This window comes from Mobula hypostoma, chromosome 22 (genome assembly GCF_963921235.1).
Source record: "Mobula hypostoma chromosome 22, sMobHyp1.1, whole genome shotgun sequence".
NCBI lineage: Eukaryota > Metazoa > Chordata > Chondrichthyes > Myliobatiformes > Myliobatidae > Mobula > Mobula hypostoma.
The window spans coordinates 26,098,210-26,116,970 of NC_086118.1; the positions used below are offsets into that span (position 1 = coordinate 26,098,210).

The following is an 18,761-nucleotide window of genomic DNA, read 5'->3' on the forward strand; positions in this document are numbered from 1 at the left end:
GAAAATAAATATGATTTTTCTTGGTGTGACTATCTGAGGAAAGTTGGTGTGGATAAACACATTTCCCATGTATATGAGGAATGCAACAAAGAATGAGAAATCAGTTCCTCAGATTTCTTTGTTAATGAATAGTTTCAGAACTGCTGCATTTCAGGAAACAACAGGAGTTTAGAAGCCAAACGCTAGAAAATGCTGCTCTACATGGCTGATGTTTATGCTTTATCCAAACATTATCTCTCCTTTTCCAGTGAAGTCTGTCAGTGTAACCCAGTGTTTCCCACTTACATCTCTCAGGCCTCTCTTCCAATGCATCCAAACTATTTGCCTCTGTGCGATAAGGAGTCACATTCATACCAACTTTTGTGTAAGTAAGCTGCTTCTAGATTTTCTTCATAACTTTTTTGTGATTATTTTATAATGGTGGCCTCGAGTTACAGTTTTCCCACTCCTGATAACACAATTTCTGTCTCCGCTCTGTCGAAACCTTTCATAAATATTGAAACCTCCACTGAATCTCCTCCTAGATTTCTTTCCTCAGAGAAAATTCTTCAGTGTCCACAAAAATGCATTAGATGTGCAAGGATTGGAAAGCCAATGAATATTGCTTTGTTACAAAATTCTACTCTGCCCAAGGCCCAAGGACAAAAGACGACCAGGGCACCAGTAGAGCTGGGTCTGCAATGTTCCGACAAGGACTGTCCTTTGTTATTCAAATAACAAGCCATGGGTAACAAAGGACATTAAGGACATCCTGAACGCTAAAATGAGGGCGTTTAGAGATGGAAATAGGGAGGAGCTGAGGGCAATACAGAAGGACCTGAAAGCCAGGATCAGGGAGGCTAAAGACAGGTACAGGAGGAAGCTTGAGTGGAAACTCCAGCAGAACAACATGAGAGAGGTCTGGAGTGGGATGAGGACCATCACTGGGTTCCAGCAAACTAGTAACAGAGGAGCTGAAGGCAGTGTGGACAGGGCCAACGAACTTAACCTGTTCTTTAACAGATTTGACATTGTGGTCCCTGCCCATCCCCCACATGAGTCACCTGTTGTCAGCCCCCAACCAACACATATTCCACTCTCCCCTCCTACCCCTCCTCACAGTCCCCCACCCTGCTCTCATGACTATACCCCTTCTCCACACGAAACCACCACAGTGGGCTTCACAGCTGAGTAGGTGAGAAGACAGCTGAAACGTCTCAACCCAAGCAAGGCAGCAGGACTGGATGGTGTCAGTACCAGGGTGCTCAAAGCCTGTGCCCCTCAGCTATGTGGAGTACTTCGCCATGTCTTCAACCTGAGCCTGAGGCTCCGGAGGGTTCCTGTGCTGTGGAAGACGTCCTGCCTTGTCCCTGTGCCAAAGACGCCGCGCCCCAGCGGCCTCAATGACTACAGACCGGTGGCATTGACCTCCCACATCATGAAGACCCTGGAGAGACTTGTTCTGGAGCTGCTCTGGCCCATGGTCAGGCCACACTTATATCCCCTCCAGTTCACCCACCAGCCCTGACTAGGAGTTGAGGATGCCATCGTCTATCTGCTGAACCATGTCTACGCCCACCTGGACAAGCCAGCGAGCACTGTGAGGGTCATGTTTTTTGACTTCTCCAGTGCGTTCAACACCATCCGCCCTGCTCTGCTGGGGGAGAAGCTGACAGCGATGCAGGTGGATGCTTTCCTGGTGTCATGGATTCTTGATTACCTGACTGGCAGACCACAGTACGTGTGCTTGCAACACTGTGTGTCCGACAGAGTGATCAGAAGCACTGGGGCTCCACAGGGGACTGTCTTGTCTCCCTTTCTCTTCACCATTTACACTTCGGATTTCAACTACTGCTCAGAGTCTTGTCATCTTCAGAAGTTTTCGGATGACTCTGCCACAGTTGGATGCATCAGCAAGGGAGATGAGGCTGAGTACAGGGCTACGGTAGGAAACTTTGTCACATGGTGTGAGCAGAATTATCTGCAGCTTAATGTGAAAAAGGCTAAGGAGCTGGTGGTAGACCTGAGGAGAGCTAAGGTACTGGTGACCCCTGTTTCCATCCAGGGGGTCAGTGTGGACATGGTGGGGGATTACAAATACCTGGGGATACCAATTGATAATAAACTGGACTGGTCAAAGAACACTGAGGCTGTCTACAAGAAGGGTCAGAGCCGTCTCTATTTCCTGAGGAGACTGAGGTCCTTTAACATCTGCCGGACAATGCTGAGGCTGTTCTATGAGTCTGTGGTGGCCAGTGCAATCATGTTTGCTGTTGTGTGCTGGGGCAGCAGGCTGAGGGTAGCAGACACCAACAGAATCAACAAACTCATTCATAAGGCCAGTGATGTTGTGGGGATGGAACTGGACTCTCTGACAGTGGTGTCTGAAAAGAGGATGCTGTCCAAGTTGCATGCCATCTTGGACAAGGTCTCCCATCCACTACGTAATGGACTGGTTGGACACAGAGTACATTCAGCCAGAGACTCATTCCACCGAGATGCAACACTGAGTGTCATAGGAATTCATTCCTGCCTGTGGCCATCAAACTTTACAACTCCTCCCTTGGAGGGTCAGACACCCTGAGCCAATAGGCTGGTCCTGGACTTATTTCCTGGCATAATTTACATATTATTATTTAACTATTTATGGTTTTATTACTATTTAAATTATTTATGGTGCAACTGTAACGAAAACCAATTTCCCCCCGGATCAATAAAGTATGACTATGACTATGACTATGAGCTTGCTGTGCGAGACATAATTGTCTACGAGGTTTAGGAAGTAAGGAGATTACATTGAATGTTCCGGATGAGGGAACAGTGGGATTGCTAACAGAGATCCAGTGACCTAGATTCCATCCTGACCACGAATGCTGTCTGTGTGGAATTTGCAAGTTCTCGCTTTGGCCATGTGGGTTTCCAGCAGGTGCACCAGTTTCCTCCCACATTCCTAGTCGTGTGTTGGTTTTAGGAGAATCAGTGGGGAAACTTTTGCACAGTACTATAGTAATTTCATGTATTGTACTGTAATGCTGCAACAAAACAAAAACAAATTTCATGACAAATTTGGGTGAAGATAACCCTGATTCTGATATGGGTCTCTATGGGGGACTGAGAGTGGGACGGGGGCAGGGAGAGGGGAATCACATTTGGGAAAAGGGGAAGGAAGAGGGGAGGAAACCGGAAGCACCAGAGATACAGTATCCTGTAATGATCAATAAACCGATTGTTTGGAATCAAATGACCTTGCCTGGTCTGCACCCACGCCACCCCCTTGCCCCTGGAACTCCTCCTCTGCCGCCTGTCCCACTCCTCTCCCGCAGTGCCCCACCCTCAACATTCCCACCATCCTTTGTTCCTGCCAGATTTACAATCTCGCTCTCCGCTCCATGCTGGCAAATACAGTACTGTGCAAAAGTCTTAGGCACCCTAGCTATATACATGTGCCTTAGACTTTTGTACAGTTCTGTATCGGTTAGTACTGATGGGATTGTATAAATACGATGGGCCAAGTGGCTTTCTGTGTCATAAGGAAATATGAATACTTAAAGCCCAACCAGAATTCAGAAACTCCTCAGGCACCTCCACTTAATGTTTCACCAAATCACAGAATATGATCAGGGTCTGCTTCTGGTCGGTGATCCATATCATCTGCAGGTCTTGCTTGTCTCAGTGTATCTTTTCCAACAGGTGGCTCAGTGGCATAATCAGTCAAGCTGCTGTCTCACAGCTCCAGGGACCCAGGTTCAATGCAAACTTCTGATACTGACCCTGAGGAGTTTGCATATTCTGGCTGTGACAACATGGGATTCCCCTGGATGTCTCAGTTCCCTCCTTCATCCTAAAGACATAGGTTTACTATTAATGCAAATTGCCCCTTCTGTGTTGGTGATTGGAAAAATGTGGGTATTTGGGAGACTAAAATGGAATTGATATAGGATTAATGCTAGTGGAAACTTGATGACTGGTACATATTCAATGGGCTGAAAACCTGAACTATAAGCCTTTAATCTATTACGTTTGGTGTTGCTCACCACAATATTACAAGCATTGTGATATGGAAGTTTGATAAGAAAAATCATAAACAACTTAAGCAAATAATACATGATTAGCTGCCCGATAAAATAGTTACATTGTCCATAGCTAGTCTTACCTGGTGCCTTCATTTCATCATTAATAAATGACAGAAGCTCCTTACAGATGTGACAATAAGGTAGAGGCCAAGTCATGAGACTGTGGTAGATGCTGTATGCATTTTGTAGCAGGTTAGATTCTGGAGGAAAATATGGCGTCTGCAAGCCACCAGACAGAAAATGAAGCAAATGTGAAAAGGCTAAATATATAATACAAAAACTGAAAATCATTTTGAAACAGCAATATTTTCAAGAAAGTGCATTTAATTGGAAAACATCCTATTTTCATAATAACTTGTAAAATATTTGAAATTAATTGACTTACTTGTAACTTTCTACGATTTAAACATGAAATTGCAACAGAATTCTTAGGTTGCTCTTCTTGATAGTCTTCTTAAATGTAGTATATTATTTTAATGTAGCAAATTATATTGAGGGGACTTCACAGTGACCAAAACAGAGTCTAAAGAATGATAGGGGGCATTAAGTTGGATGAAAGGAAGGATGTTTTGGAGGATCTGATGGAGAATGTTCTGATCTACAAATCCTGGTGGTACAATGGCACCCTCTGTAGAGCTACTGCCTCTGTAACTATCAGTTTGGAATGGGCACATTCTCCTTGTGACCATGTGGGTTCCCCCTACATTCCCTGCCTCCATTGTCCCTCCCTCCTAAGTGCTTCAGCCCTTCCCACACTCAATAATATACAGGTTGGTTGGTTGTTGGCCATTGTAAATTGGTAGAATCAGAGGAGAATATGAGGAAAAGAGGAATTGGTTACGGTAAGATTAGGGTGTTCGTTAGTCAACATGCACACAGTGGGCTGAATGGCCTGTTTCTCTGTTGTCCCTTCTCTATAATGAGAGGCTGAGAAATTAGCGAAGGAATTTACTGAAAGGACAGCCAGAAAGGAGAAGTGAAAGGGAGTTCACTGCACTGGTAATAGAAAATAGGTGTGTGAATATTTCTTAGAGAAGAAGCCATCTTAAGAAAAAAACTAAACAAAAACGGTCACGATGAAAAATTGATTATTTTATGAATCACTCTAACTTCCTAAATCTTATGAAGTACCATCACACAACACAAGTCATCCGCTATGAGGCATATCTTCAGTACTCACTCGCAATGCGGAAGAATAAAACATTAAAGCCAGTGGCACCAGTAATTCATATTGACACATCTCTTGCACCTGCAAAACATTATTCATACATGTAAGACATTTTATTATCATCTGAAGTGATTTACCATTTACCAAAGCCATGTTATACAAACAAATGGGTACATAATACTTGTGAGTAAATTGACACTTATTTGTGTCTCAGTTGCTCAAAAGCAGTTTATCATTTTTTTAAAAAAAATATGAAAGCCTAGAAAGGGTATTGTGTGATTGTGTTTTCCATTTCTTGAACGGGCAGGATGCAGGTTAATGTGTGCAAACCACATAATGGGAGGGGACTTCCTTGGTTTGTTGTGAAGATGTATTCAGAAATTTATTACAATTGCAGGCAGGGGAGAAATTAGTTGCAGTTAGCAGTCAACCTAGCTACATGCCAATCTACCGCAGGTAAAAATAATATAAGTAAACGTGCAGGTCCTTATTCAAGTTACCTATATCAATCGGACCCATGAGAGAATGTCTGAGAACAGATTCGCCACATGTTTCCTACCTGGAAGAGGTGCACAGTGATAAGGAAACATCCCTGTGAGGCACATGGAATATAATAATTCATTTGAAATTAATGGCCTGATCTGATGCTGTAAACTCAATCTAAAACATGATTTTAATGCTTAAATATAAAACGTCAAAGTTCATACTGAAAAATCGATGCACTGAAATGTACATGTTTTAGTCCGTTAAATGATTGCTTATGTACTGCTCATGCCAAATCTGAAGTCACTGAGAGAGAGAAAAAAAAAATTTGCAAAAGCAGATTATCTGTGCAATGACCCAGTCCTGTTAAAGGATCTCTACATAGTAGCTTAACTTTGGGTGGAGTGACACGGGCAGGAAATAGCATGCTAGGATGGGGGAAATGTGAAGGAGGAAGGACTAAATAAGAAGGACAATGAAAAATTGACTGGGCGATGGGAAGGGGGAAACCTGCAGGCCCCCAGAGCCATGGAACGTCTATATGGGGAGGTAGATTAGTCAGGGAGCATTAGGTCCACAATCAGGAAGGAGGCAGGAGTCGCGATCAGCAGCAATCAGAATGGGCTGAGTACGAGGTTACAATCAGACCCCAGACTACGACAAAAATCATTTCACTACTTTTATCACAACGTATCAACTCATTGTACCATCGCTAATAACAATGGCCCACTTAATCCGTTTTTTTGCAGGTAAGAGCACAAAACGTACTCACACATTAATGACATCATTGCGTGCACAAGACCCAACAGGGAAATGGCATCAAGGAAGTTTTGGTGAAACACGCCACAGAGTTCCTGATCCAATGTTGCAATGTTAGTGGTTTCTCCAGGAAATGTGCAATAATAGCAAAACACAGCAAGGGTTGTGTTTCACCTGCTTTTAAGACTCAATAATGGATATAAATAGAGTTATACTAATCCAGGTTTGCAGCATAAGATTCTTATAATTCCTTAAACCATGAATGCATTAGTGATTTTGAACACTTTTTCATCATTTACTCCTATGGTATTGCTTATGTCATTTTACAGTTAGATTACTACTTTTTGAACCTGCATGTTAATTTCCAATAAGGACACTGGTTCCTAACAACTTTTGATCTCTTATCATATAGAAAATACACTACCTTCCTGTTTACCTATCAAAGTGGATGGCTCACAATTTTCCATCTGCCATATCCTTGCTGACTTATAGACCCACTTATATCCCCATAAAAGATGTCTTCAATTTATTCATGGCCCATATTTCCATGTCATTTTCCTGCATCAACAAATCTGAGAAGCCTTCATCCCATCACCCAAGATTATGAACAGCTTGTGATGCAGTACCATCTACAGCGGTATCTCATTAGTCATAAACTCCCGAGCTGAAAATGACCCTTTAACTTCAACTTGTTTTCTGTGCTTTAACCAAACTTTAATCCATTCTATTGCAATATTGGCAATACTTTGTGTTTTAACTTTGTTTAAACAAGTACTTTGAATGGTGTTTCTCAATATTTACCAGTTATCAGTTTCAATATTGTTGCAGGATAATTCATATTCTAATAATAATACTTTATAGATCTCAAGTGGAAAATTCTTTTGTTACAGCAACACTTAAAAACACACTTAGCAGTGTGCTTAACTAATAATAAATATTGAACAATAATAGTGTAACATAAAATGCATACCAAAGTGCAATAATGTACGAAATAATAAAACAGAGTCACTGGTACTATGATGTGTGTTCACTTAGAACATAGAACATAGAAAACCTACAGCGCAATACAGGTCCTTCAGCCCACAAAGCTGTGCTGAACATGTCCTTACTTTAGAAATTATCTCGGGTTACCCATAGCCCTCTATTTTTCTAAGCTTCATGTACCTGTCCAGGAATCTCTTAAAAGACCCTATTGTATCTGCCTCCACCACCGTTGCCAGCAGCCCATTCCACGCACTCACCACTCTGCATAAAAAACTTACCCCTGATATCTTCTCTGTACCTGCTTCCAAGCACCTTAAAGCTGTGCCCTCTCGTGCTAGCCATTCCAGCCCTGGGAAAAAGCCTCTGATTATCCACACGATCAATACCCCTCATCATCTTATACACCTCTAACAGGTTACCTCTCATCTTCTGTCGCTCTAAGGAGAAAAGGCTGAGTTCACTCAACCTATTCTCATAAGGCATGCTCCCCAATCCAGGCAACATCCTTGTAAATCTCCTCTACACCCTTTCTATGGTTTCCACATCCTTCCTGTAGTGAGGCGACCAGAACTGAGCACAGTACTCCAAGTGGGGTCTGTCCAGGGACCTATATAGCTGCAACATTACCTCTCGGATCCTAAACTCAATCCCACGACTGATGAAGGCCAATGCACCGTATGCTTTCTTAAACAGAGTCAACCTGTGTAGCAGCTTTGAGTGTTCTATGGACTCGAACCCCAAGATCCCTCTGATCTTCCATACTGCCATGAGTCTTACCATTAATACTATATTCTGCCACCATATTTGACCTACCAAAATGAACCACCCCACACTTATCTGGGTTGAACTCCATCTTTCACTTCCCAGCCCAGTTTTGCATCCTATCGATGTTCCGCTGTAACCTCTGATAGCCCTCCACACTATTCACAATACCCCCAACCTTTGTGTCATCAGCAAATGTACTAGCCCATCCCTCCATTTCTTCATCCAGGTCATTTATAAAAATCACGAAGAGCAGGGGTCCCAGAGCAGATCCCTGAGGCACACTACTAGTGAACGACCTCCATGCAGAATATGACCCATCTACAACCACTCTTTGCCTTCTGTGGGCAAGCCAGTTCTGTATCCACAAAGCAATGTCCCCTTGTATCCCATGCCTCCTTACTTTCTCAATAAGGCTTGCATGGAAATGCCTTGCTGAAATCCATATACACTACGTCTACTGCTCTACCTTCATCAATGTGTTTAGTCACATCCTCCAAAAATCCAATCAGGCTCGTAAGGCACGACCTGCCTTTGACAAAGCCACTAGCTGACTATTCCTAATCATATTATGCCTCTGCAAATGTTCATAAATCCTGCCTGTCAGGATCTTCTCCATCAACTTACCAACCACTGAAGTAAGACTCACTGGTCTATAATTTCCTAGGCTATCTCTACTCCCTTTCTTGAATAAGGGAACAACATCGGCAACCTTCCAATCCTCCGGAACCTCTCCCGTCCCCACTGATGATTCAAAGATCATTGTCAGAAGCTCAGCAATCTCCTCCCTCACCTCCCACACCTTCCACAATAGCCTGGAGTACATCTCATCCAGTCCCAGTGACTTATCCAACTTGATGCTTTCCAAAAGCTCCAGCACTTCCTCTTTCTTAATATCTACATACTCAAGCTTTTCAGTCCGCTGTAAGTCATTCCTACAATCACCAAGATCCTTTTCTGTAGTGAACACTGAAGCAAAGTACTCATTAAGTACCTCAGCTATGTCCTTCAATTCCATATACACTTTTCCACTGTTACACTTGATTGGTCCTATTCTCTCATGTCTTATCCTCTTGCTCTTCACATACTTGTAGAATGCCTTGGGGTTTTCCTTAATCCTGTCTGCCAAGGCCTTTTCATGGCCCCTTCTAGCTCTCCAAATTTCTTTCTTAAGCTCCTTCCTGCTAGCCTTATAATCTTCTAGATCTCTATCATTACTTGTTGCACAGAGATGATCTGCTCTATATGCTTATTGCATTTTATAGGAAAGATTTTCTGTAACGATCCTCGTGACGGTGGAGCTGAATGAGGCTGTTCAAAAAGGTGCTTCTCTGCTTATTCAGTAGGTCATGGAGAGGATGTGCCAGATTGTCCATAATGGATGACAATTCATGCTGATGTTCTAGTACTCATTTATACAACGTGTTCACTGAAAGAGGCCAGATGAAACTTAACAAACACATGGGTAAGGTATTGCTTTACTTATTGTGGTTATGACATCATCTAAAAACTATGAACCATCGAAAATAAGCATTCTGCGGTGAACCATTTACCAAGAATGTTCACACAGACCTTACAGGAAGGTATACCTGATTCAAAGTGTTGTTTATCACTGAGCTGCAAATTTGCAACCAGTTTGCATTTGAAGATAAAGACACAGTAGCATATGTGCAGAATACGTGCCCCACAATATATTCGAACTTTCAGCAGCTTTGCAAAAAATTTCAAATTGGGAAAATTGATCTTTAAATATTTCAGTTACTTACAAAACATTGGTACATGGATGAAAGCAAAATGGAAGCCCATGTGGGAGGGAAGGTTACATTGATCTTGGAGTAGGTTAAAGGGTTGTCACAACATCACGGGCCAAAGGGACTGTTCTCAGCTGTACCGTTCTATGTTCTGTGTTCATATAACTCTGTAATTATTAAGGTTTGTTTGTTCTCAGTGATATGAAACTATTTAGTCTGGATTATGGTGACAAAAACAATACAATGTTAGGTTATGAAAGATTAAGGAACAAACTTAGATGGACAAGAGTTCACCAAGGAAGTTGGGGAATTTAAATACAAAGCAAAAAAATGAATATTTGTGACAGTGACCATGAAAGTTATGAATAGTCACCAGAAATGAACTCAGCTAGTTCTTTGACATCCTAAAAAAAAGAAAATCAGCAGCCCTTAATTGGAAAAATCCTGGTCCCAACTTTTGATTTTTCTTCTGATATGGTTCAGCATATTCTGAAATTCAAGAACAAACTATCTCATGTCTACTATAAGCCTACTGACTCTCACAGCTGTCTGGACTATTCCTCTTCTCACCCTGTCTATGCAAAAATGCCATCCCCTTCTCGCAATTCCTCCATCTCCGCTGCATCTGCTCTCAGGATGAGGCTTTTCATTCCAGGACGAGGGAGATGTCCTCCTTTTTTAAAGAAAGGGGCTTCCCTTCCTCCACCATCAACTCTGCTCTCAAACGCATCTCCCCCATTTCACGCACATCTGCCCTCTCTCCATCCTCCCGCCACCCCACAAGGATAGGGTTCCCCTTGTCCTCACCTACCACCTCACCAGCCTCCAGGTCCAACATATTATTCTCTGTAACTTCCGCCACCTCCAACAGGATCCCACCACTAAGCACATCTTCCCCCCCACCCCCCGCTTTCCGCAGGGATCGCTCCCTATGCGACTCCCTTGTCCATTCATCTCCCCCATCCCTCCCCACCGATCTCCCTCCTGGCACTTATCCTTGTAAGCGGAACAAGTGCTACACGTGCCCTTACACTTCCTCCCTCACCACCATTCAGGCCCCAGACAGTCCTTCCAGGTGAGGCGACACTTCACCCGTGAGTCGGCTGGGGTAATATACTGCGTCCGGTTCTCCTGATGTGGCCTTCTATATACTGGCGAGACCTGACACAGACTGGGAGATCGTTTCGCTGAACACCTATGCTCTGTCCGCCAGAGAAAGCAGGATCTCCCAGTGGCCACAAATTTTAATTCCACGTCCCATTCCCATTCTGATATGTCTATCCATGGCCTCCTCTACTGTAAAGATGAAGCCACACTCAGGTTGGAGGAACAACACCTTATATTCCGTCTGGGTAGCCTCCAACCTGATGGCATGAACATCGACTTCTCTAACTTCTGCTAATGCCCCACCTCCCCCTCGTACCCCATCTGTTACTCATTTTTATGCACACATTCTTTCTCTCACTCTCCTTTTTCTCCCTCTGTCCCTCTGAATATACCTCTTGCCCATCCTCTGGGTTCCCCCCACCCCTGTCATGATGAGTTTGAGTACAGAGAGGAAATTAAGAACCTGGTGGCATGGTGCAAAGACAATAACCTATCCCTCAACATCAGCAAGACGAAGGAATTGGTTGTTGACTTCAGAAGGAGTAGCGGACCGCAAAACCCAATTTACATTGGTGGTGCACAAGTGGAACAGGTCAAAAGCTTTAAGTTCCTCGGGGTCAATATCACAAATGACGTGACTTGGTCCAACCAAGCAGAGTCCACTGCCAAGAAGGCCCACCAGCGCCTTTACTTCCTGAAAAAACTAAAGAAATTTGGCCTGTCCCCTAAAACCCTCACTAATTTTTATAGATGCACCGTAGAAAGCATTCTTCTCGGTGCATCACAACCTGATATGGAAGTTGTTCTGTCCAAGACCGACAGAAGGTGCAGAAGATCGTGAACACGGTGCAGCACATCACACAAACCAATCTTCCGTCCTTGGACTCACTTTACACCGCACTCTGTTGGAGCAGTGCTGCCAGGATAATCGAGGACACGACCCACCCAGCCAACAAACTTTTCGTCCCTCTTCCCTCCGGGAGAAGGCTCAGGAGCTTGAAGACTCGTACGGCCAGATTTGGGAACAGCTTCTTTCCAACTGTGATAAGACTGCTGAACGGATCCTGACCCGGATCTGGGCCGTACCCTCCAAATATCCGGACCTGCCTCTCGGTTTTTTTGCACTACCTTAACTTTCTCTTTTCTATTTTCTATTTATGATTTATAATTTAAATTTTTAATATTTACTATCGATTTGTAATCTAGGGAGCGCGAAGCGCAGAATCAAATATGACTGTGATGATTGTATGCTCCAGTATCAATTGCTTGGAGACAATAAAGTAAAGTAAAGTAAAGTTTGCAGCAGTTGCTACATTTAAGGAGTTTGTATGTTCTCCCCATGACCCTGTGGTTTCCTCTGTGTGCTCCAGTTTCCGCCCAGAGTCCAAAGACCTACCGGTTGGTAGGTTAATTGGTCATTGTAAATTGTCACGGGATTAGGCTCAGATTAAATTGGCAGTTTGCTGGGTGGTGCGGCTCGAAGGGCTGCGAGGGCCTATTCCATGCTGTAGCTCAACAAATAAATAAATAATTGCCATTGAATGTATCCATGTTAGTTCAGGAGCCTAATGAATGGAGTTAGAGCAGCAACACCACATCTCTAACACAATGCCCTTACTATGCTCTTGCACATTGCTCTTCACAGCAGCAAGCCATAGTTACACCTAAGTCAACAAAATGAAGATGAGAATATTCATTTCTAACTGGTACATTTCTCAATTTTACAATGATTCAACACTTAACTTTCAGATGCTGGTAATTCAATATTTATCTTGACAAATTCATCTGAAATGACCTTTGTTTTCACTGCAGACTCTATCTACCACATCAAATTTGACAGAATGGTTGTCCAACATCAAGTACTGAGAGCTGAAATTTCCCACATCTGAACACTCACAGCCACTATTTTCCCTATGACAGAACTGTTCGTGTAGTTTCTTACACATATTTGTTTTTGTCTGTAATTTCGGCAAAAAAAGCCCCAGATTAGTAATCACAGAACATAACCTTGATCATTATTTCTCTAAATTCTTGCACTCCAAATATCTTGGTCCAAATTGATAATTATCAAGTGAAAACATATCACATGACTAATGTAAAAATTGTTTTATAAACTTACAATCCTCAGATTCAAGTCTCCAATGAAAAACTCATTTCATGATGCCCAACAACAAGCAAAATACTGCTTGCGACACAGATTTGGAACTTTGCCTTTTAAAGATACATGTGAACATAAAATCAAACTAGTACTTTGTTTCATTTCTTGATTAACATGCTATAAATTTCATAGGTCAAATCTCCTAATTCAGAGTTAGAAAATCCCCCAAAACCTCCCTGATGCTGATGTTTTAATATGCTTACCTCTTTAGTTTTGAGCAAAATCTTTTCAATCAGGATTAGGAAACTCTGGGGATCTCTGCTTACAAGTTCTTCCAGGCTCCAACGGTTCACACAGAGCCCAGCTGAAAAAGAAAAGCAGGTTTACTCACAATGTAAGAACAGGAGTAACTCCTTGCATTAATTTGCTGGGATCAATTGTAATTGTCCTTTTGAATGGAAACAAAAGAAAAATGGAAGAAATTGCCATAAGACAATTCAGTCTGTCAATTTTGCTCTGTCATTCCATCATGGTTTATTTATCATCCCTCTAAACCCCATTCTCCTGCCTTCCCTCTATAACCTTTGACACCCTGCCTAATCAAGATCCAATCAACCTCTGCTTCAAATATAGCCAATGACTTGGCTTCCACAGGCATCTGTGGCAAAGAATTCCACAGATTCACCACCCTCTGGCTCAAGAAATTCCTTCTCATTTCTGTTCCAAAGGGACATCCTTCTATTCCGAGGTTGTGCTGTTTTGTCCTACACTTGCTGACTTTAGGAAGTCTATCTCGGACTTTCAGTATTCAATAGGTTTCAAAGGGATCTCCCCTCACGATTCTAAACCCCAGTGAGTACAGGCTCAGAGCCATCAAACGCTCCTTATACATTAACCCTTTCATTCCTGGAATAATTCTCATGAACCTCCTCTGGACCCTCTCCAGTGCAGCACATCTTTTCTTAGATAAGGCACCCAAAACTGCTCACAGTACTCCAAGTACAGTCTGACAAATGCCTTATCATCCTTGCTTTTATATTCTAGTCCCCTCAAAATGAATGCTAATATTGCACTTGCTTTCCTTACAACTGACTCAACCTGCAAGTTAACCTTTAGGGAATTCTGCGCAAGGACTCCCAAGTCCCTTTGCACCTCTGATTTCTGAATTTGCTCCTCTTTTAGAAAATAGTCTATGCCTATATTCAGCAGCTCACCAGAATACTCTGTCCTAAGCCAGTATTTCAACTTCTCCCCAGATGTAGCCCATTTTTAAAAATCTTTCCTCTCCCAGGGAATAAGTCCTTGGAGCTTCTGTAGCTCTGGGTTTTTATGTGTTGGGTTTGCTAGCTCCATGCACAGTGATGCACTATCAATAACTCCAAAAGACTGGAAGTAGAGTAAATACTGAAAGGGTTTTATTAGCAGTAAAATGTGACCTCCAGCATGCTGAGTATCTGTCCTTGGACTGAGAGCAGGAGCAATAGCCCAATCGCCCTTATTCAGGGGTCTGTTGGAGGAGCCACATGAGCAGTCAGCAGAGGGGCATGTCCAGACAGGTAACCCAGTTACAACATATATATATATGGTTTACCACACACAACCCTCCTCCTTTTGCAGCTGGGCATGAGTGATTTTACCACACGCTTCCTGACACTATATTCCATTTGCCACTCCCTTGCACCTTCTCCAAATCTGTGCAAATCTTCCTGCCGACACAACACTACCTGCTCCTCCACTTATCTTCGTATCACCCACAAACTTGGCCACGAACACTGGCCATCTGCTTTGCACGCGGAATTCTGCAGATGCTGGAAATTCAAGCAACACACATCAGAGTTGCTGGTCATATGCTTTGCATCCGGGTTGATTCTCATTTCCAGCAGCTTCAATATGTAAAATGGTTATCTAGATCCTGCTCATCCTTTATCTTCAGGTAGCTTCTCCCAGTGATGGTCACCAGATAAGAAGGAGACAAACACGTCTCTTATTCATTCCCATGTTTAATGCTTCTACTACTAATCACTGCACCTTCTGATATCCCTCCCTAAATATCATTCTCTCTTTAGCTCTTAAGACTTGCATTAAAACTTAGCTCATTTAACAAATTTTATTAAAATGCCTCTATTACTTTATGAAAACACATGTCAGGTGACACTATAGGACATATATCTGAACTAATTTATTATGTTTGCTGCGTAATGCCCAAGAATAACACATCCAGTTTTTAAGGCTTGTTGAAGTTTTCTGATTATCATCAGCTAATTGCAATGAATTGCTGCCCGGTGGTGTAGTGGTCCACTGCCAAGAAGGTCCACCAGCGCCTTTATTTTCTGAGAAAACTAAAGAAATTTGGCCTGTCTCACTAATTTTTATAGATGCACCTTAGAAAGCATTCTTCTAGGGTGCATCACAACCTGGTATGGAAGTTGTCCTGTCCAAGACCGAAAGAAGCTGCAGAAGATCGTGAACACGGTGCAGCACATCGCACAAACCAATCTTCCATCCTTGGACTCACTTTACACCGCACGCTGTCGGAGCAGTGCTGCCAGGATAATCAAGGACACGACCTACCCAGCCAACACACTTTTCGTCCCTCTTCCCTCCGGGAGAAGACTCAGGAGCTTGAAGACTCGTACGGACAGATTTGGGAACAGTTTCTTTCCAACTGTGATAAGACTGCTGAACGGATCCTGACCTGGATCTGGGCCGTACCCTCCAAATATCTGGACCTGCCTCTCGGTTTTTTTGGACTACCTTACTTTCCATTTTTCTATTTTCTATTTATGATTTATAATTTAATTTTTTAATATTTACTAAATTTTACTATGTTTAATATTTGTAATCCAGGGAGCGGGAAGCGCAGAATCAAATATCTCTGTGATGATTGTACGTTCTAGTCTCAATTGTTTGGTGACAATAAAGTAAAGTAAAGTATAAGTGTGGGACTAGGAGGCATATGCTCCCGAGTTCGAAGCTGGCTGGCTCCTTTCATGCTCTCTATCTATGCTGGGTTGAGCTTTGGGCTAGCAACTCAGCCTCGTAAAAAGAAAAACAAATGCTAAGAAATGGCAAAAAAGTGCTGCTCAAGGCACAAACAGGAATTGCAGACAAAGCTTGAGTTTTGGAGCACCTGAAGCTAATAGGGCAGCCATTCCTGAACATCAAAACTCCTCGGTTTCACCTTTAAAATAAAACTGTTTGATGAAATCAACTGAAGTGGCAGAATACATGTTACTTTAAATCTATGTAATGCTTAATCTTTTGGAAATTTGATGATTATTGTGGAAACTGCTGATTTGGGATCATTTAGGGAAAAGGTTTATTTTGTCATGGGGTAATACAAAGAAGTAATGACTTGATGCATGCTTAAAAATTTGTCTATTTTAAAGTATAACTATGTTGAAAATTGCATTTCCATCCAGTTCCCATTTTCCACACAGATGGTCAAATGCAAACCAGTAGTTACAGTGCTGAGTAATTAATGTAGCCAAGAGTAGTCTTACTTACCATCAAAGCACTAATTATAGACTTCATTACTGGAGGTTTAGAGCTAAATTTACACTGTTTTTGTCCTTTGGAATGCATTTATTAACATTCTTAAGTGAAAATATTCATTGTGCTTGCTGTTTTCCATATAAGCAGTGCAAAAGAGAGGGAAAAATACTGAGCAAGTGTTTATGGGTTAATTGTCCATTCAGAAATCTGATGGCAGAGGTTAAGAAGCTGTTCCTGAAATCTTGAGTGGGTGTCTTCAGGCTCCTTACCTTCTCCTTGGTGGTAGTAATGAGAAGAGGGTACGACCTGGGTGATGGAGATCCTTATGATGGATGCCTCCTTTCTGAGGGATCACCTTTTGAAGGTGTCCTTGATGCTGAGGAGGCTAGGGCTCGTGATGGAGCTGACCGAGTTTATAACTTTCTGCGGGTTTTTCCGATCCCATGCAGGGGCTCCTTTATACCAGACAGTGATGCAACCAGTTAGAATGCTCCCAATGGTACATCTGTAGAAATTTGTGAGTATCTTTGGTAACATACCAAATCTCCTAATGAAATATAGCCGCTGTCATGCCTTCCTTGTAATTGCGTCAATATGCTTGACCCGGTATAGATCTGAGGAGGTGTTTACATCCAGGAACTTGAAACTGCTCACCCATTCCACTTCTGATCGCTCGATGTGTGTTCCGTCCACTTACCCCTAATGAAGTCCCCAGTCAATTCCTTGGCTTATTGACATTGAGTGCAAGTTTGTTGCTGAGACAGCACTCGACTAGCTAATCTACCTTGCTCCTCTACGCCTCCTCATCACCATCTGAAATTCTGCCAACAATCCAACAATAGTTGTGCCAACAGCAAATTTATAGATTGCGTTTGAGTTGTGCCAATTCATACAGTCAAGGGTGCAGAGAGAACAGGGCAGTGGGCTAAACATGCATCCTTGAGATGTGCCAGTGTTGATCCGGATTACTGTGTGTAGAAAAAGTACTTGATATCTTTACAAAAAACTCAAAAAAGTCTCAAACCAAAAACCAGACTATTGTAATTATTGTTATAACATTCCCTGTTGCAATGTAGAGATACACCAGCCAATCTAAGCCATTGCAAAAATCTTGCAAATGGTGATGAAGTGCTGTTCAAATTAATCACGAGGGTCTAAGATAACATAGTCAAGGATTACTTCAAGTTATCTTTTACATCCAACTGATATAATAAGCGTTAGCTTGACATCTCATCCAAATGAGTGTACCTCAGGCACATCAATGCTCCCTCATCACTGTATTGGGTATTAGACAACCTGCTCACTGATTTAGAGGGGAACATTAAATCACAACCTCCTTATTCAGTATGGTACTGCTGAGACAAGGCAGCAATTTAAACCTTGTTCTATTATGAAAACAAGAAAATATGAAGAATACAAACTATTTCACTAAATGTGAAAAATTAACCCTACAAAACTCTACTTTCCATATTTTATTTTGTAAATTAATAAAGGATTAGTATTCTAGAAACATTTCTTCATTTTTATCCAATCTTGTATTTGTCTTTACCACTCTTTGACATTAGACCAAAACATGCATGGCTATGCATGATAGATAGTGAGAGATATCGCAGGGTCAGATGTGTTCCTAGAAAAGGAGAGGATGTCTATATTTAAATAGAAATATGAATTAACATTGTGTATAGCATTTGGCAAACATGGCCTTTTATCACTGACAATCAAAAAGCATTTAGCAAACATAGTCTTTGTAACACTGATAATTAATATCACACATCATTTCAATGAGGAAAATATGTACACATTTTCCGGTTGTCAATCTCCCCATCTTACACCCACAGAGAGTGTGATTAATCAGAGTATAATGAATGCAAATTCACTGAGAGACAAAATATTATTAATTTTCTGAAAAATATCTACAGCAGAATATCACAATTACTAATGTAGTTAACTGAATAGCATTGGTTGGTTTAATTTACACACTTTAAAACAACATTTTTGATCACTATCTTTAAGAATTTCAAATGTATATTGTATACATTCCTCTGACATTAAATGTATCTATTAACCTACTGTTATCTGAATTTGATGATAGATTATCAATA

General features: G+C 42.0%; 1 protein-coding gene across 2 annotated transcripts in view; it reads right to left on the reverse strand.

The window, feature by feature from the left end:
* Positions 1-18,761, reverse strand: part of pik3r5 (phosphoinositide-3-kinase, regulatory subunit 5) — a 102,353-nt gene that overhangs the window by 44,921 nt on the left and 38,671 nt on the right. For both annotated transcript variants that reach the window (XM_063074319.1, XM_063074320.1), the window contains 3 exons: positions 13,428-13,528; positions 5,233-5,301; positions 4,133-4,271 (listed from right to left, as the gene is read on the reverse strand). In XM_063074319.1, the coding sequence (XP_062930389.1) occupies positions 4,133-4,271; positions 5,233-5,301; positions 13,428-13,528 (309 nt within the window). The remainder of the gene's footprint in view (positions 1-4,132; positions 4,272-5,232; positions 5,302-13,427; positions 13,529-18,761) is intronic.